Source organism: Cyrtonyx montezumae, unplaced genomic scaffold (genome assembly GCF_038088225.1).
Source record: "Cyrtonyx montezumae isolate F1298 unplaced genomic scaffold, pur_monq_1.0 scaffold_2, whole genome shotgun sequence".
Taxonomy (NCBI): domain Eukaryota; kingdom Metazoa; phylum Chordata; class Aves; order Galliformes; family Odontophoridae; genus Cyrtonyx; species Cyrtonyx montezumae.
Genome location: NW_027071936.1, coordinates 28,953,201 through 28,974,302, shown reverse-complemented (window position 1 = coordinate 28,974,302; position 21,102 = coordinate 28,953,201). Strand labels below are relative to the sequence as shown.

At 42.2% G+C, this 21,102-nt stretch overlaps 1 protein-coding gene across 1 annotated transcript in view; it reads right to left on the bottom strand.

The window, feature by feature from the left end:
* Positions 1 to 21,102, bottom strand: part of SLC4A4 (solute carrier family 4 member 4) — a 175,649-nt gene that overhangs the window by 148,533 nt on the left and 6,014 nt on the right. Inside the window, exon 2 of the mRNA XM_065736758.1 lies at positions 7,438 to 7,511. Within this exon, the coding sequence (XP_065592830.1) occupies positions 7,438 to 7,510 (73 nt within the window). The 5' untranslated portion in view covers position 7,511. The remainder of the gene's footprint in view (positions 1 to 7,437; positions 7,512 to 21,102) is intronic.

Here is a 21,102-nt window from a genome sequence, read left to right as displayed (position 1 = left end):
GACAGAGCTCACATATTGGAGTCAGGAAGGTCTAAAGCTGGAAGAGAAAAATTAGAAGTAAGGTCTTCATCTGGCTTTTGGAAAATCCTACAAACTGCTCAAAAATAGGAAATTAAGTCAGCCATTGACAGAAAAGGATCAGAACGTGTGCCATGAAGCCTAGAACATGCATGCAGATGGCAGCTAAAAGATAACACAATAAATTAACAGGCCGACATTGTTTACCCATAACAATAAATGTGTTTGGGGCATTACCACTGAGCTTTATATAAGCCATTGCTAGTCTCTTACCCACAACCCCATAAGCTGCTTTTCTTTTTCTCTTCTTTGGAGCTATGAGAGGTTACAGAAGCCACCAAACCTGCCCTACTGTTATCTGATCTAACCTGGCCAGTGTTGCTTGGATTCTACTTAAAACTTTTCAAAAGCACAGCTCTGGGGAGCAGAGCAGAGGATGAGAGTAGGGCTGGGCATGGCTGCCTGCTCTAAGTTTTAGACCAAGCTGTTCAGACACACAGTGCCTTCGGATTTTCTGGCATCTGTGCCAAGAACAGATCACAGTTTCTTTAAAAATCATGTCTCCTTTAGAAATGCCCTGAACTACCACCCAAAATGGATATACCCAAAACAGCCCATCTCAATTGAAAATCTTGGCCTCGCTTTCCCTATTTCCATTTCATTAATTACCAAGTTAATACTAAGCTGTAATTGGCACTATTAAATGAATACAGACAGGTAGGTTTTAGATCACTCTCCAATATAAAAAAGAGCCTTGATTTTCATAGCTATTGAGCCTATGTACTTAGGTCTTCAGTTGGAAGCCACTGTCATTTTTCCAGGCCACCAACTCTGGAATAAAAACTTGTAATGTTCTTCCCCTGATTTTGCAAGCACAGCAAAATTACTATAAATTATTACTGTATCATCGTTACTGTAAGTGCTTACGATCAAATTATTCAGACATGGATTTTCATCCCCTTAAATGCAAGGGGGAATTGTAGTGAATTCTGACCCAAGTGAAAAGAAAGTCTTATTTGTTACCATGTGATGTTGCAATGTAAAGATCAACAGACTGGGTGGTCGTGCATTGTCTGAAAGCTAAGCAGCAGAGTAACTACATTTCAGGCTTGAATCACCTCAGCAGCTGGAAAGCAGCCTTTGGTGCTGTCTCTTGGGCAACTCCTACTACACGGCAGTTCCTCTTTTGGAACATTAACAACCCTTAGCAGCCAGAAGGTATAATTGGTCCATTTGCAGATGAGAAGCTGGGACAAGGAATGATCAAATTATTTGCTTGATATAAGCTGATGCACATACACGGGTTGATAACGATAGGACAAGGGAGAATGGTTTAAAACTAAGATGGGAGATTTAGGTTAGATGTTAGGAGGAAGATTTTCACTCAGAGGATGGTGACATGCTGGAAGAAGTTGCCCAGAGAGGCTGTGGATGCCCCATCCCTGGAGACATTCAAGGCAAGGCTGGATGTGGCTCTGGGCAGCCTGCTCTAGTGGTTGGTGACCGTGCCCATGGCAGGGCAGTTGAAACTCGATGACCTTGGAGGTCTTGTTCAACTCAAGCCATTCTGATTCTATGATACAACACAGAAGGTCTCCATAGAAACAGGTGAACCCTAGAGTTGAGTAAATACTGTGCCTGATCCTTACTGTGCCTGATCCCCAAGATGACACCCCTAAAGGGGGGGTTGTCCCTTCAGTAACTAAAGGGACAAGAAAAGAAGGAACAGACTCTTTAACAGGGTCTGTTGTGACAAGACAAGGGGAAATCGCTTCATACTAAAACATGAAATTCAGACTGGTTATAAGGAAAGCCATTGTCAGAATGGTATGGAACATACCACTCTTCGCTGCCAGGTACCTTACGCTTGGTACAAAACTTACTCTTGCCTAAAAAAAATTAACACACACTTTTCTTTGCAATGGGTGAAGTACATCATATATTGACTCAGCTGCTGTGAAACTATTTTCTTCATTTTTTTTCTAATTGTGCAGCCAACACTACCTTACATAAAATCAGTTTATCACCGTATGAATTGTGCAGATTTTCCTCACAGAGCTTTCAGGAGCTCTCAGCACATTCTCACACAACCCCAGCATCTTTAAAGATAACCCTGATGCCTGCCAACAGATGAAAAGCATTTGCAGTAACCAGAAAGATACTTCACGCAACAGAGGGTGAAACAGACACAGGTTAGAAAGTGCCAACAGTAAACCTGCTCAGAGATTCACCAGCATTGAGCTAACGACTCAAGTGATATTATCTGAAGGATAACACAATTCTGAACAAATCACTTTGCAAGTGATTTACATTTCACGGAGGTCGCAGCATTTACACAATCAACTTAATTAATCCACACACAGAAAAACACCTCCCAATTTTTCAATTAGGATTTAGTATCTAGTATCTGTTTAAACTGTACTGAAGCCATGGCACTAGGATCTTATTGGTTTTTACAAAACAGGTAAGGCCACATTTCAGTATCCTGCCAAGCGTCCTGAGAACCAAAGTTGGATAGAACTTCAGCTGAAATCTTTCATTCAAACACTTCACAGCTGGGAATAATCCAAACCACTCATCCTGTTTTTACTAACTGTGTAGAGCAGCATTCAGGTTCCCATCTGTGCCTGCTGGTCCCAAGTCATGCCATCTGCTGTACAGAAAGAGAGAAAAAAGGCAGTCCCTAAGTCCTCGGCATCATGCTTTTGCAAAACCAAATGAAATACAGCCTATACTGACTAGCTCTGCAGTTAAAGGTACCAAAGAAAAATAATGAAGTACATTCTGTGCTAGACATCACATGATTAACTTATTTTATTGTAGTTATTTCAGAAGCAATTAAAAGCTTGAACTGATATGAAACAGGTCTTCCAACCATTTCTGAAAACAGAGAAGGTCTGTCTACAGTCATCAAAAACTGAGGGTTGCAATAGGAGAAAAGAAGATAAAAGTGGCTAAATGTGATTACTTTCTCATATCTTCTACCTGCTGTTAATGAAGGTAACAATTTTCATGGCAATCTTTGTTTATCTTCATTGATCCAACCACCAAGTAAACAATCACAGACTCACAGCATAGCTGTGAAGCTTAGTGACACAACATGGTCAAGAATAGGAAGGATGGAAGATGGAAGTGTGGGGAGCAATCAGCTAAAATGGCATAGGATGTCCACAGACACTGCTACAATCCTGCTTCAGGCTTTATACATAGTAAATCCTGTAACATTAACGAATTCCGCAGAAAGGTTTTCATTGTAACAGAACTTTTTCTGGAATTCAGTGCTAAGGTATACTCTCCACACCATTACTTTGAGAATCCATTGAAACACAGGATGAAACACCTTACGCAAAAGCTAGTCCCTTCTCTGGGCCACAACCCAGGCACTACCCTGCTTTCCAGGAAGAGAGCTGCCAGACTTGAAACCCTGCATCCTCCACCCCACTGTAAAAGCAGGACGGCAAGCCTGGGGGAAGTTACTTAAGGAGCCAAGAATACCTTATCTCAAAGGATAAGGTGGAGCTTTATTTTTCCCCTGTTGCAAAATTGGTTATTAAGTAATCTCTTTGTGTCACACATACCAGCACTCCTAACAGTGGCATTACTGCAATATGTCATTACCTTCAAGGAAAGGAACGTGCAGTGCTCAAAATGCTCCTTTCTTACACAGGAGGTTCAGCTTAGGGCAGTGCCTGCTCTTATTTTCCCCAGGAAAATCTACACTTTCTCATTTTCTTTCATATGCTAAACAGGGCTCTAGGAGACCTCCTGTCTCACCAAGTAATATTTCTGGACGTTTCTGTGAAACATCAGTTATGGACAGCAAAGCAGCTCTGCAAACTAAAACATTCTCATTTTATTAATTAAGCCTTCTCTCATGAAAGACAGCAGGAAGGGTACATGCAACCAAGTCATTTCTTGAATGTCCACAGCTGATATCACTAATAAATAGCAATGACATGCAGTGTAGGCTCAGACTGAGGTGCCACTTCACAGAAATACTAAATAATCTCTGGATCTAGGCCAAAAGGACACACTTTTGTAATGTATACACCATTTCTATTGTTAATATTACATTTACTCAGCAAGGGCATGACCAGCAACCACCTCAAGTTGAAAATGTCTAAACATCCCACTGATCAGAAATGCTCATTTTCCCCCCACTCCTTACCAAACCAAGTTCCTCCTTTTCTCCCACACCACTAAATAATCAAATCAGTGAGCGATGTGCTAATCCCAGAGCTGTTATCTCCATCTGACAGACATAACACATGGCTATAAGCTACCAAAATAAAAATAACAGACTGAATTCAGGAGTTGCTTGCTAGCTAGGAGGTGACAGCATGCTGTTTTTCTCTTCCTTTCTGGAGAGTTAGTACGCTCAAGATGATGACTTTCAAATACTGCCTTCACCTGTTTTAAATCAAGCAGATTCAAAAGCAAGAAAAACAGCCATCTTTCTAAGGGCATTATAATGTTGGAAAGCAACTGAGCATGGGGATGAGACAAGTGTGATGCTAACTTGAAGCAACCTTCCTAAGAAATTTGATCAAAATTGACTGCTGGATGAAAAAGAAATTATTAGGAGACAAATGGATGGGAAAAAGGCAAACAACTTCATGTGTACATTTTTCTCTCATGAAAGCAGACAATAAATAAATAAATAAAAAGCTATTAGGAAAAAAAAATACTTTTGGAGGTAACAACTCCACCAGAAGCTACCTTCTACAGAGGATGCAACCACTGCAAACCTTTCAGAAAAACAAGTTCTAACAGTATCAAGTGAATGAAGTGACAGAGAAAACTTCAGAATGAACACATTCAGTTCTCTATAAATAATGATCTTCTTGAAACTATCCCACTGCACCTCTAATGCAGAAATCACAGAATGAAGGAATTATTAAGGTTAGAAAAGACCTCTAAGATCTATCAAGTTCAACCATCAATGTATCTGCACCTTGCCAACTAACCACGTCCCTCAGTGCCTCATCTCCATGATTCTTCAACACGTCCAGGGATGGAGACTCCACCATCTCCCTGGGCAGCCTGTGCCAATGTATCACCACTCTTTCTGAGAAGAGATTTTTCCTCGTATCCAATCCAAAGCTCCCCTGGTGCAACTTAAAGCCATTACCTTTCATCCTATCGCTGTTACCTGGGAGAAGAGGCCGACCCACACCTTGTCACAGCCTCCCTTCAGGCAGTTGTAGAGAGCCACAGGGTCTCCCCTGAGCCTCCTCTTCTCCTGACTGAGCAACCCCAGCTCCCTCAGCTGCTCCTCGTAAGACTTGTGCCCCAGACCCTTGCCCTAAATCCAGCAAAGAGACTTAAAACTAACTGCAGGAAGTGTCAGCTGTGGGCCTTCAACCTGACATTTGAATCTTTCCATTGGATAAATGCATACTAATACTGCATGTGGGATGTATTTGTGCATACCAGGTGAACACGTTTTTTTTGTACTTATATGACAGGGCATATATCTGTGAGTGTAAAGAACGAGATGATCGACATGCATTTTCTGAGTTAAGGCAAGTAAGTTCTCTTCAAATTGCCAGAGCTTGAATGATTATTTGCACTGTGGTAACACCTCAGATTTTCAAGGCAAGCTCTGAATTTAAGGCTGTCCCAGTACAGAAGCAAGGAGCAGCTGAGTAGCAACTCACCAGCCAGATCATATGCGCACCCCTCCGCATCATGACACTGACAGATGCTACAGCATCAGCACTGGCTTGGCCGCAGACAGCAGCTTCTTTTGTGATTTAGCTAGGTCATTCACTGAAGCTGGAGAGAATCAAGGCACTGCATATAGCATGAACAAGGGAATTAGCTGACTACCACAGCCCAAGTCTCTGGAGATTCAAACAAGCAGCTACAGCTCTCAGAGGCACACTGTGTGCAGTCAGAAATACTTCGTATTTTTTCTACCTCCTCTTTCCCTTACCCCAGTGAGATGAAGAGCAACTGGTCTGTTAGCCCAAGAAAATCAAATGAGGATCTCTGCACTGAAACATGGAGATAAACACATCACACTTCTTAAAACATTAGCTATGACCTTTTTCCACACACAGTCTTTATCACAGACTGGTAAAATGGACACTCACATACTGCTCTTCTCAAATAAAAATCTGTATTATATTCCTTGAGCGTCACATATGGTTGATGCACACCATCAGAGCATATGGCAACACTTAAGATATTACATTACAAGAAACACTTCCCCTCCTCCTCCTCTCAAATGTGTCTGCTGTGCCAAAGTATCAATTATTCTACAAGCAAAAGGCAAGTAGAAAAACCCTGTCATTCCAACCCTGCAGACAGCAAATGGACTAATTAAACCCAACATGGTAATTTATAGCTACTCAGCACAGAAGAATTCATAGAAGAGGGGGGAAAAAAGCACAGGTATTTCCATGACAATGGCTGGTCTGACTCGCTGCAAGTGTTCTAATATATCAATTTTGGAGACTGCTTTCCTTCATGCTGCTCAATCCACTGGTGTCCACCACTGGTGATAATGATGTGAAACTGTGCAGCTTTCAAAGCATTTTAAAGGAAAGTCACTGGTCGCAGTTCACAAGTAAACTAGAAGAAAACTATAGATCCAAGGCAAAAAGGGAAGGACAACACCGTGAGGAAGAATGCTAGCCTCGACTCCTTTCTAGCTACAGTATATAGCCCATGGTTTGTTCCTCCTCCTCCCCTATTAAATTATCAAACACCCTGACAACTGATTGCCATAAAACAAGGAAAAAAGAATTTGTTGCAAATAACTCATTCTTATCAGCTTCAGAATTTTTCCACAGCCATCTTAAAATCTTAAACTTTAAACTCCTTTCTCCTTTCACAATGTTTTCAATCAGAGAGAAAATATTAACACTTTCAAAGTCTACCCTTTTCCTGAAACGTGAGGAAACATTTTGCTTTCTTGGAAGTTCCTCTTCCTAGGCCTCCTAAACCAAAAGAATAAACAGAAACAGCATCCTCTTGCTGCCTTATGCCCACCCCTGACACTTGGTACAAAACCTGCCATTCTTTCCAGGTTGCAAAACTTGCCACTGCATTCCAGTCCTCCGAGGTGAAGCGGGGATATGCAAGCACTGCCAAAACACATGTAGAAAAAAAACAAACAGCCCACGTTGCACAGTGACTACGCAAGACACAGTGAATGGGATTTTGTGAAAAGCAGAAATGTGCACCAGGAGCATATAATAGCATTCACTCTTGAACTTAAAAAAGACAACGTATTTTAAATTTTAAAAGTCAGTTTCACCCTGAGTAAGCTTAATGGTGTTTTGGCCAATTTTAGGATTAATATTCAGCCAAAACAAAAGTGTATTTTTTCTCTGCTATCTATCTGGCAATTTTATATACAAATAAGAATTGTGAAGAACTGTGAATCCCCAGCAGTCCAAGGTCTCTTACCTTCCACTTCTTCTTCATCACATACATGTTTAAGGAAGGAAGCCCCTCTATCCAGTACTGCCTCGTCCTCCATCCTATAGTAATAAAAAAGAAAAAAGGAATGCTCAGACTTCTCCTGGAGTGAGCTATTTGAACCAGCCCAAGTCCTGGGCAGGTTAACTTGTAAGTTGTTGTTCATGTTACTGTGGGCACTCTCGTCCTCCTTCCAGTGCCTGCTGTTCCTTCATAGAGCTCCTTTCAAATGGCGTTTGGTATAAGCTGGCCTCACGTCGCTCGAATTCTAACCTTGAGAGGACATCAGTGGTGACAGGTGTGAGAAAGGTAATCCCAGCTAGAAGTCTTTGTTGGCTTTTTTTTCTGTTTCTTTTTTCTTTCCTTTCTTTCCTTCTTCTTTCTTTTTGCTTTTTTTTTTTTCTAACAAGGACATACACACACTCAGGCAAGTTTGAGACTGTCTATGCAAGAGCCAAGAGTTTGTGGAATTCCAGTTTCCCTTTCAAGTTCTTCTAAAGGATGTTTGGCTGCAGCACACATACTATACACAGACATACGCACGCATTCGAATGCACAGTGGGAGACTCAGCTTCAGCCAGCCTCTTAATACCAGCAAAGCACACTTGTCTGTCGAGAGGCAAGCTTTGTGTCACATGTTGGCCTTACAGAAATCTGACATACGAGGATTATCCAGAGACCAAGCTCCAGTAAGTCAGGCCATCACAGCAGTCATTTATGTATGTCAACCATTCATTCATCTATTTGGAGACTGATTTCAGCAGTTGCTTTCCATCCCCTTCCACCTCTTTCCATCTCTTATCAGCTTCTCTTTACTGAATAGGCTCCTAATTCTATTACCTCTGTCATGAAGTCCTCCTGGGGCACTGCCCAGACACACTTAACTGCTCTATTTCATGCACAAAATAAAGAGCCTGCACGCTTTTCAAGGGTTCATTTGCAAGTTCACTTCTGAAAACAAATAGGAAAAACGGCAAAATAACAAAGAAAGCATCTCTAGTTGTATTTAATAATCTACTTGCATATCACTTGGAGGCTAGGCACACATCACTGGACAATGAGCCATGCAAGCTTTCTATTTTTAACAGAAGGGGAGAGAGTTTGTAACCAGCTTTCCTACCAATGGTAAGAAATAGGCATACGCACATAATAACCAAAAACCCCCACCTTTTCCTCATAATTCCTAGGTGGAACAGAGATAAGCCTGGTACACAAAGAAATGAACTCTTCAAAACTTCTTCACATCTACATCGTTTTCACTTGTGATCCCGCAACATGTTCCAAATGCAGTAGCAACAGAGACTTAAAGGGATCTGTAAGAGGCACAGTCAGACTCAGGACAATATAAAAACTGAACTAAACCAAGAAAAGCAAATTGTCTTAGGATATCTACCTTGCAACAGCATGTCCACATCTACCTAAACAGAGAAGTGTTCAGCCAGAAAATCACCAGAGCCCTGTTTCTAGAAGCAGTAGTTCAGCAGCAGCCCTTTCATCTTTGTGATCTCATCCTCCACCTCAAGTACCTGTACTAAGACAGCTACAGCCTCCTCTCCAGCTTGCAGCTGCAGCTCATCTCATGTGAACACATTCCAGGTATTTCACAGATGAGAAACAACAAAGCAAAACAAGTTGAACATATGAAAACACACATTCTTCACCTTCATTATTGGATGGCAGCAAATAACATGGCACCATACCTAGAAATGAACATGAGCCTCAGATCCAGACTGATTTCAGATATGAGTACCAGAAAGTATAATTTTACAAGCAGTTGTTCTCTTCATGAAGGGGGAGAATATGTTTTTTACCAACACAACACTCAGCCAGAACACAGAAGCCTACCCTGAAAGCTCAAGTTCTTCATTAAATTCTTCAGCACCATTAATGCTGCTCTTGCCTGCATGCAACTGTTGAATAGGCACACCCCAATTACTTTATTCTTTTTTTCTCCCAGAGTAGTACAGTAGCTACTTCCTATAAACGCAACTGAAAACATCTGGAACAGATGGGGTTGAGTTTCCAAACCAAACACAAGCCACACACATTTTATTGCTCTGCAAAGTTCTTGCATCTTCGCTTGCAACGTCTGCCAGCACTTACTCCATTTCCTGAGCACCAATGCATGCATGCATGCAACCACACCTGCACAGCCTGCAGCCACTGCCCAATGCCAGCTTCCAGCACAGCCTATCCATACAAACTTTGGCAGCATCAACCCAAGTGCATGACAGCTGAAAGCAAAGTCACACTTTTTGGGAGAGGGAGAGAACAGGTGAAAAGGAGGACAGGAGTAGTTTCTGGGGGATGCAAGCACAGTGCTGATCCCGTTTCTCCCCACCCCAACCACTGGCACCCCTCCTCACCCAGCCTAGTTCATCACATTTAACAGACTCCCTTTCTAGCTTGCAGAGGGTTCAAAAACTGCTGACGACACATTGCAAGCCCAATGCTTTCTCTGAAACGTGCACAGTGCAGATCCAAAGCAGCTAGGGGGTTTAGAGGGCCAGGAATAGAGCTTGGGTTGCCTTGGCACAGTGCCCCGACTCTAATCCGCGGGAGTTTAGGGATTAGGCTCCCAAGCGCCACCTCCCCTGACTTGGTCTTTTCTGCCCTTCTCAGATTACTGAGAGATTTCTTCTGGCCAAAGTCTAGCAAGAAACATATTTTATGAATGCATAAAGCAGGGGCGGGGGATATTTAAAATAACATAAAACAAGAGTAGCAGAAATGTAAAAAGGCACATGAAGAGCAGAAAATCCTTGCTTAGGTCTTTAGGGGCAGAGTTCTATCAGTGAGGCACTGCCATAAGAAATCACATTTCCCATCCTATGGAGGAGAGACACTGGTTACAAGTGAAAAGGGGCAGAAATGTTCTGAGGACCTCTGACAGAAACGTGCCTTAGTTGGATGTGTGGCTTTACTAGCTTCTTCGAGTAAGGTAAGAGGATGGGACCTTCAGACACTTTTTCTCTAGATTGACATCTTCATTACTGCTACTGCAAGGTTTTGGAAGCAGATCCAAAAAAGTAATTGAAAATAATGTTTTTCTATTTTCAGAGTCTAGATCTTAGCAAGTCATGCACTCCAACATTATATACTTGAGTGAAAAAATAAGAGCTGCCTGAGTAATTGGCCTCTCTGTGTGCCTAATTAGATCAATACCAAGCATTTTTAGAAATGACTCTACACATCACTAGGACTTAGACATAAGACTCACATAGACTAGCCAACACAGCACGCAACCAAAAACCAAATAGAAATAGTCTGCCAGACGAAGAAAATAACAAGAGCAATTTAATACTAACAGGCGTCCCAGAATTTGGAATCTAGAGAGAAGTCAGAATAAGTTGGGCAAAAGTGGAAGAAATTCAGCAACATTAAAGTAGAAAAGATGCAAAGTCTTATCTCCAGCTATTCCACAAGGAGCAGAGAACTCCTAAGAGATGAGAAGGAATGTACACTGCTCAGACATGCTCAGATCCCTATGATCCAGGATCACTTTTGGGGTGACAGCTTTGCAGACACTCAATTGAGTGGAGCGAACCTGATTTGGGTTCAAAATGAAATGGCTGTGGTTCAAGACCAAATTATGTAAGTCTGGTTTGCTTTTCACCTATCACACAATTCCTCGATCCCTTCCCTTTGGCTATGCTTATCTTACAGTCTGTTTTTGTCATCACAGCATAAACCTGTCCTGCAGGTCCCCTTGTTACAGCAGCAAACACTTGCAATACACCTTCAAAGTAACTTACAAAGCGTAACGTAGCAAGTAACCTTAGCTTTATTGTCCCTGAGACGTTACTGAGAGATAACTCTGCCTTATTTGCATAGACGTAGCAAGGCTCAGGGTTTATTTTGAGAGCATTATGTGAAAGTTACTGCAGACTTGTGAGGAAAAAAAAAATCCCGTGACTCTGCTTTGTGCCTCTTCCAAGACTTCTCACGTTTTAGGTGTACTGATCAGTTTACAGCTGTAAAAAAGGTCTTAAAAAAATTAAAATTAAAATAAAAATAAAAGGACAAAATCAAACTCAAGATCATTTGATTAAGTTTGCTTCTGCACAAAAACCTATCTTTGGAAACCTACAAAAAGATCCTTACAGCGCATGGAAGCTTTCAGGATGCAAAAAGGCTCACTCTCACTCACACCTGACGTTACAATGGGAAAGCTCCCTTCTCCAGCGGGGACCTGCAGAAAACCCTCTTTTCTCCCCCAAAGCCGAGAGGTAAGCAGATGGGGTGCTGCCACCTATTGGCCGCGAAGCCTTAGCACAGCAGTGGCTACCGGAGACAGGGACAAAGCGTGACCTCCCCGCCGGCAGCGAGCAGCGCTGCTTAGAACTTCCCGATCTGTGCCATGGGAAGAGTAAAAGTCAGGTTTGACTTAAAGAAAGCACTAGCTGTTGTGTGGGGTTGCAGCTCACCCAAGTGAATAAATACGTAATGAAGCTCAAGGAAAACGTGTTATTTCTTTCTGATAAGCTTTTACAATCCAACCCATTTCAAACACATTCACGATGAGGAACTCCTGCAAACTCTGAACCGAACAAAGAGAAAAGCGAGCCAGCTCGATAACTGCAACAGAGGGCAAAGCCCTTATGAAAGTCCCACTTTAAGAGCAATCCTTTTGCAACAAGACAGGGAGCACAGCTTGTAAAGGGTTTCAGGAAGGAGGGAGGACGTAACATTGGGTCACACAGCAGCACTGCTCAGAACCGTGCCTTGCCAGCACTACAGCTCCTGTTCCTTGTCACAGCTCACACAGATGTGCAGAAGCTGCATCCATCCATCTGTGGGAAAGGCAAGGAAAACAGGAGCTTCATGAGCACGTACAGATGCCTCCATCTGCTTCTCAGGGCCTGCTGTCATTTAACAACCAGAGCTTTTTCCCCAGAAAACTGCCACCCATAAAGATGAGTGGGAATACTACGGATGGAGACAGTCTGGAGGAGTAGAAAAGACAAGTACACAATGCTGATGTTGCTGGCTAAGTTGCTTAGCAGGTCATACAGTTCAGCATGTATTAGGTCTGAATATGCACACACACAATCCTCTCTCCCACTCCTTTCACTTAACAAGCACAGCAGAGAGATTGTGTCCATCACACCACGCATTTTGCCGCTTAGGAGCTAATAAAAGGCGGCCTGCAGCTGAGGAGCCTCTGTAACTCCCCAGCAGAACAGACACCTGGCTTTGACAGCTTGATCTGTTTGGACACTCCAACATCCACTACATAAAGCACTCCTGCACCTCTCAACTCCTCGGTGTTGCTAGGAGCAAACACAGCAACCCATGCGCACATACCCATAGGCTGCCTTTTTGCTACTAGAGATTACCACTGGAGCTCTGAAAAGCAACATGATGCAGCTTGTAAGCAACAGCCCCAGGTACCTAAGGAGAGAGAAAAGCCCCTTGTGGCTTCCCTCTCAGTGCCAAGCAGAGCCTTCTCAAGCCACTCAAGTTAGGTGCCAAGTGAGCATACGGACACAATATCTTGGAGACTGGGAGCCAATAAGCTAAACAGGTTTCTTCCATCAACAGGCTGAGGAGAGACGGAGATATCACTTTTGCCTTCTCTGTAATCTGTGAAGCATGCAGCTACTGCAACGATTTGTCAGGAGAATAGGAAGAAGTGAATAAATATCTAAGGTGAGTAAATCCTTTTTAGACGCTAGATGCATTTTGTTTTTCTCAAATACTTGCATATGTCCTCAAGCACTCAGAAAAATGAGCCTCTGGCTGTCCTCAGCACGGCCTGGTTGATGCACTTAGAGAACAGATTGCCATATTTACCTTGCATGCATTTCCCTTTGTCAGTTCTAGAGCAGCATTTGTTCCCATGCTCTCTCAGCAAAAAGTTGCACCCACCAGCTGGACAGAAGCTCCCTCCTTCTGCAGAAAGAACTTGCACTACTGTATTTTTAAACCCCAAACCAAACCCAGCTTCTTTTAAGATAACTCTTGACAGCCAACAGGGAACTGACACCCCAGATGACTGCTTTGCACAGTGCCACCAGGTAGAGCAGATGCAGAAAGACCCATCTCACCTCTTCCCTCTCCAGCAGGCTTGTCTGAATGGAGAATGTCATTTCCTCTCTCCATGGCACTGCCAATCATGTCCTGTGCAGAACCACAAGATAAAACACATCATCTGCAAGACTAAAATCTAGGAATGCATGCCAGGTACTGAAGTATCCTTTTTTATTTTTTCCTAGTGATGGAGGACACATAGGAAAGGGCTGGAACATACAACCTCAAAGGAGCACAGACTGTTTTCTACACTTTTCTGCCTGCAGTACTGAACCATTTCCTAGTTCCAACAAACTGCCAGCACGCATTGGACCACAACACATGTGACATGTTTGCCAATTATTTTTGCATGCTGTAGTAAGACAAGGAGGAATCGCACTGTAAGAAAGTTTTGTGAGTTTATCATCTTCCTATCAGCTTGCAAACAACTGCACAGTCTGAATTACTTGTCTTTTCAAAGGGTGAATGAAAATTCAGTTTTGCTGTTGCTCTTCAACATGATAGTGACACACACCCCTCATTTATGGACATTGAAGAGCATTTGCTAAAAGAGTTTTGGAAAAAGGAAGAGCAATGTACAAGGTAAGCATGCTTCTCACCAGCCAATAGTAAACCACTGCAGCTAGGCTCGCTGCCTCTCTTTTGTTCAAGGTCCTCTCATGGAAGTCCACCCGGGCTAGACATATGTCCAGATGGTGTGTTCTGGGAATAGTCTACCGGGCCAAGCCAGCAGGATTTTGCACAGCACACATAAACCTGGCCAGACAGGCATTCCTCCTCCACTGTCACTGGTGTAGCTTTATAAAGTAATAGTACACATCCTGTAACCATCAGTTTACTAACACACTTCTGCAACAAGACCACTTTTCATATTTCATGCTGCTATTTCACTTTTTTTTTTCTTTTTTAAACCACTCTCACACTCAGTCTGTTCCTAAAAATATCATTTAAATGGACACATTTCCTTATTGCTTCATTGTCCCTCTAAAAACCCACTGTTAAGGGATCACCTCCCCATTAGGGTTTCAGTTGATGTGTGACACAGGTAGCCATTTGCCTTTACACTGCAGCCCATTCATGCAGTTCAAATATTTTCCCTGTCAACTTACACTATATTCTCAATCAGTTTGTTGGGAGGACACGGGAAAAAACACCCTGGGAGGATTGATACTGAATGTGGTACATGATATGAAATGGAAGCTTTTTTGTTTCAGTTATCTCATAACCTTAACGTGAAAAGAGCTTTCTTCTACACAAACAAAAAAGTAACATTGTCAAAATACAGGAAAATACAAAGGGGGGAAGGAATTGGCACTGACTCCTAGGTAGGTATAGCAGCTGAAGCCATCGTTTTATTATGTTTAGATTGCTTACCATAAAATGACACGACTCTAAAAACTAAGCAAGTCAGCTCCGTCTGTTTTCATTTCCTTTTCTTAAAGAAGCTCAGAGATTGGTAACTTGAGATAAAGGCACTGAGAAGTCCATGTTTCATCCCACTGTGTTTTTCCTGTGGTAGCACCTCAGCTTCAGCCCTCCCTCCAGCCAGACTAGGTGAACCTCTGACAGTTGATGCGCTGGTTCTGGAGATCTTCCAGGTACATTAGCTATATTTAATGCGTCAGGAGCCAGGAAAGGGTAACGACACCCTTTGAAAAGAACTCAAGACTGCACTTACATAGGAGCTTTACTGCTCCAAGACATCATGTAGGATCTCATTGGGTTTTTCTGCCACTTTTTTACCACGATAGAGTTACACCCTGCTATAGTATTGTTACAGAATTTTGCCTTACAGACAATTGCTTGACTATGCTTTACTTGCCTAATTGGTTAGCCCTAATTTTTGCTTGCCTGTTGCCCGTATTAATGAGCAAAGTTTAGGTTTGGCCAGTGAATGTTCCTAACTCCCTCACTTACCTAGTATCTTTTGCTTGGAAAAAAAAAAAGGGTTTCAAAATCTTAGTAGTTGTTCAGAAGTGGGAGAGCCCTTAAAGGAAGGACTAAGCAAGAAGACTAGCATGCTAAGATGACCTCAAGCTACACTGCAAACTTTTGCCCCACTTGAAGAAAATTAGGCAGCGTGTACATTACATTTATTACTCAGTGCATGACTTAAGGCTCAGTAAACCTTAGACAAAAACTGCTGCAGTGGGCTGATTTATGACAGTGTGTTATAGTGAAACGGTCTATTGAAAACCAAGCCCGTTATATGGAGCAGTTGCTCTTCGTTCAAGCCTGATGTAAGAGCTCTTTTAAATAAGTGCATCGTGTCATAAGACTAGGTATGATGGACTAAGAGCTGCCTGCAACATCATTAGCATGTATTTTACATCAGCTCAGCACTCAAGTCTAACGTGGGTGCAGACTTTAAAAGCACATACTAGACAGGGCATTTCTGTACACCTATATATAAACAGACACAGATAAATAAACCTAGTCAAGAAAATAGCAACTGTGGGAAATTTTTCCAGCACTGCTGAATACAGCAATATATGGATAGCATAGATCTTTCATAGGGCTTTCTACCTATAGACAAGGATATTAAAGCAAGTCTCAGTCTTGCCAGGCTGCCTCTGAAATAAATTGTTATCTGAAATGGGAGTTCCTAGGTTTATGTCCATTTCCCATTCGGCAAAAGAACAGGCAGTGTGTACAATGTGGGGTGGAGCAGCACACCAAGTGGCACCATTAACCCAGATGAGGTTTTCTCTAGGGAAAACAATCAAGTGCTTTCAGTCGCAGCAAGCAGCTACTGCACTGGTCTCCTTCCATGTGACTATTTTGGAGGAAAGCCTCATCTCCACAGGAAAAAAAAAATACAAAATGCATTAGACCATCTTCTATCTTCATTTCACTTCTGTAATCACAGTTCAGAGCTTTCCGAGCTTCATATTTTCAAATGCACAACTCTGAGAGCCACACATTTCCTTCCCCATCACCTCCCCGAGTACCTCTGAGGTGCTTAAGTCACTCTCAAAGCATCACAGAACTTTAGGTCCCAACACTAACAACAGGGTTGATACATACCAGCTTTTTGCTACTAGGAAGATGGATAACATCTGATCCAGCACAATGCTTGACTGGCAGAGGCAGTCCCTACCAGAAAGCCTGGCTGTATATAATGTTTTGGGCTCATCTGAAGCAGCCAAGAGAGTTAATGCTCATTCAGCACTTCGCATTGTGCAGGCACAGCATTTCTGATCCAGTACTCGGCATGCAGGAGTGCCAAAAGCTTCCATGATATGCTGGTCTCAAAAACACAATCTAGCATAAAGGATATTTTGAACACGGATGATTTCAGCAATCCGCTTCAACAACCAGCCTTACACACAGGCCACGCCGCACAACTGAACAGCACTGAACCGTATTCAGCAGCAGGAACTTCTTGAACTGCACTCATGATGACTGGCACCCTTGTGTAACCTTTAGCTAGTTACTGAATGAAAGTCTCTGAAAGAATAAGTGATTTCTACAAATCAGACAACAGCTGTTCAGAAGTGAAGGATGTGGTAACATTTGAGGTCTTGTCAAAAACAGTGTGGTGACAGCATACAGATACCAAAGTAAGATGAGGCAAAGTCAACTCATCTGAATGTTCATGTACATACAACACAGGCAGAGGAAAGGAAAACTCTCCAAAAATATTACACAAAGAAAAACAGGGTGGTGTTCAGTGACCAAAGCACTTCAAGCCAATCTCACTTTCATTTGAGTGACAACTGTTTTTACAGAGGAGCTTATGGAGACTCTTATTCAGAGAAGATGAGACAAAACCTCTCCTGGAAGAGGACGCTCACCTCATCCTCAGTGCACGTGTAAAATGCTGACTTCAAAGAAGTCAATCAAAACTAATGCTGATAGGTATGCTACCTAGATCTGATAGGTACAGATTCAAACAGCCAAATCTCAAGCTAAACATCCTTTTTTTCCTCCACCACTTGAAGGTAAAACACTGAACAAATCTGCTGAAGAAACAATGTTTCTAGAGAGGAGAGCAAAGTAAAACCAAATTATTTTAGAGATGTTTGGGAAGAAACTGAAATAAAGAGCTTCCTCACTTGCACCAATTTAAACTTCAGCCAGAATGACAATAAATAAATAAATAGATATAGATAGATAACAGGCCAAAGCATCGTGAACCCAGGGAACTATTCTGTATTTCAACAGCATCAAGTATTTACCAAATGCTCACGTTGATAGCAATAGCCCCAGAACCCAAAGGCTGCAGGTCCTTGATGAATGACGCCCACAGGAACCACCCAGCAGAAACAGGACTGTAACTGATGGCTCCCCTCTGCACCACCACATCAGATGTGCACTCCTGTTCCAGAAAAGCATCCTACCATGCTCTCAGGAGTTAGGCTCAGAATGAGTTAAAAACGTTCAATCCCTGGCTATGGCTAACCAGTCTTACAAACAAATGCAGCAAAATCTTTGCGCTACTTTTCATTTCACATCATGATATCAGTGAGGTATGTACATGAATGGTTTTGCCAGTATGACAAGAAAAAATAACTGTCACAGAAGACCAAAGGTTGCTGGGATACAACAGACCAGGGGAACCTCACTGCAATGGGCTCATCCATACATTCACTCCTTTAACTGCTCCTGCAAAGAAAGCAAGAAGATAGTTTTGTGCACTTCTCAAAGACCTCTGCAGCGGACAAGAATGAGCAAGCCACTGATGTTAAGGAATGTTCCTTGTCCTTCTACATGCTTAGCTGATAGAAGCACTGAAGAGAAATACCCTGTGCAGTAATCTACTACCTTGATTTCCAAGAGTGGTACCAGTCAGGAACATATCTTTAATCTTGGACCTGCAAACTATCAGTCAGCCAGCAAGAGTTTGCCCCAGACCACGCAGAGGCATGACTGCATTTTTGCTGCATTAATCAGGAAAGCGATACAGGTCTTTTGCCACTGGGACAGGAGGAACATGACACAGCATAAATGCAGAACAGTGTAAGCAGACAATACATGATCCCGCATAAAAGCAATACGTTTAAAAACAGTCAACTCACCTTACCAGCAAAATGAGTTTGCTTCATGGGAGAATAATATTCTTAATTTGGTTCTAAGTGCCCTAAAGCTGGATTTACTGTATCCTCCAACCACAGCCAAGAGAGCATAACTGAACTGCTGAGCAGGCAACTACCAAGTTTTAACAAGACTGTCCTCTAGATGACATCCATTTAAGGGCAGCCCAAAATAGACTTACTCATGTCAGCTTAAAACAATAACCCAGAGCAGAAAAGTTGCTTCTTGCCAGAAAGTGTTCATGGCTACTTCTTATGAACTTCTTTCTAGTGAACACTGTCACAGAAGAGCCACTTGCAAAAAATGACTGCTCGAAACAGCGATGCTGATAAACAGCACTGTTGTAGGATATCTTGTATCCTCTCATAGAAACAGAATAGTGACCAACAAGTTTGTCCAGAACAGGATTTCTGGAAGCAACTTTAGCATAGGCATTTTTTTCAGGCAAGGTCTGAAAATCTTCATCCACTCTAGAAATTGACATAGGGAAAAAAAATTTCCTTGGAAAGACAGCACCTAAAAAATTAAGACTGTTTGAATCTTCCTTTATCAAAGGAAGGCTGTTCATGTTGTGCAGGCTCCTGCAGTATTTTTAAAGCCACTCAAGCATGTCTGTCACTGGAATGAGCCCTTCTCACTATGTAACAGAGGCCAACTCCTCCCAATTCCACTAACACAACAGGGTTACTAGTAGTCCATATGCACAAACTTCCCAGGCAGGATTAAAACATCCTCTTCTGAAAGGAAAGATTTCCCCAGTTCCCAATCAACTTTGGACCTTTCAATAAGGCTCTGAAGCCACAACAGCTTACCATGAGCAAGCCATTAAAAAAATGTCATACAGCTCCCTTATTCTCTTTCCTCCTCTTCCTGACCTAAGAGGTCCTGCTTCCACTTCATAAACGTAAAGCATCTTGAAGAGCCACAACCGATGCTAATACACTGTGAGTTATAAATAGCCTACAACAAAACATGAAGGTTGATTTTACATACAGCATTAGAATTAGCAAGTGGCTCCTGGGAGAACCAAGTCACAAAGGTAACAGGCCAGGAATTCATGGCAAGATCTCATCTGCAAGCAAACTGGACCAGGCTTATGTGCTCATGTTGATCAGCCAATCCTCTTTCATTCTCTTTTCTATATGCATCTACCTACAAAAAATAAAGGCAAACATTCTTTGTGAAAAACTACGGGTTAAAAATAAAAAAAGCTCTTTAAAAATGGTCTGAAATGGTTGTTTTGCTTCGGGAACTTATATAAAAGCACAGTGGGATAAAGCAACTTTCACACTCCTTTTTTAGGTGGCAGGGCTATCTTACTGGTCACCGACTTAAAAGAAGATAAAAAGCAGTTCCGCAGCTCAGAATTTCAGGTATGGCCACAAAGAGAGACAGGGATTAAGAGGGCAACAAAGCACTTGCATGGTCAGCAGCTGTGCAGCACAAGCTGCCCAACCCAATCACCTCTCCAGAGCAGTTTGGGTTTGCCCCTGCACTTACACAAATTCATGCCTACAAACCTTGCTGGTCATCTACAGCTAGAAATCTTCACTTCAGAAGAACGCACAACTGTGCCTAACTCCAGCTCATTTGCAGAGTTAGGATGCAAAGCTGCATTTTAGTCTTCCAGTATCTCAGAGACACCTGTTAACAAAGAACTGCTTTATGCTCGGCACCTAACTGGGATATGGCCGTTTAAAGGTAAAAGGAAAACAGACTATAATACCAATTCTCAGTTATCTGCACTATTATCTTGCTTTTTTTATTGCTCTCAAGTGAAGCAACTGGTCTGGGAACAGAGCCAGAGAACCTGGGTTGATACCACAGTTCATGACTTCATGCACAATTCTGAGAACTCCAAACTACAGGTCATACCCAGAACAGCACTGATCTCTTCCTCAACAAGACTGGGTACCTTGAGTGAGTTACTAAGCAAAAATACTATGCTATTTTAAAACAAGGCATCACCGTACCAGGACTGCTTACCACAAAGATGTCTTGTTCAGAATTTAGGATTAAAGAGACAGAGACACTTTTAAGAAAGACCGCTTCGTTTATTGAAGAGTAATTACGTGAGCTTACAGAGATCAGAGACGCCTCCATGCACTCCCTGAACTGCAGTTTCAGAAGACATTCAGGTTACTCACCAGGAGGTATATTTTGAGCATCATGAGCATAAGATGGTTCTGTGTTTTTTGGTTTTTTTTTTTATAAATTGCGTATCAATGAATTGCACTGTCTCTGAGCTCCTCTGAGATCCTTATGTAGAATAATTATTTTAAAAGCCGGAGACAGTTTCAATGTCTGGAGAGGATTCTGACACTAAGATATAGCTGGGATTTCCACAGAGTTACTTTGCAGCATATTCCCTTTCAACAAAAACTATACTTTGCATTTTTGGCAAAGAGAAGAGGTGGGTGATCCAAATTAAACTTAAAAAAAAATTAAAAAAAAAAATGACATTTTCTCTTCTGCAGCAATTCCTGCTGTCCCGCTATTTTGTCCACAGGTACAGAGTGAGAGGACTAGTCAAGCATTACACAGAATGGTTACATGCCTTAAACATGTACTGCCAACAGAAAT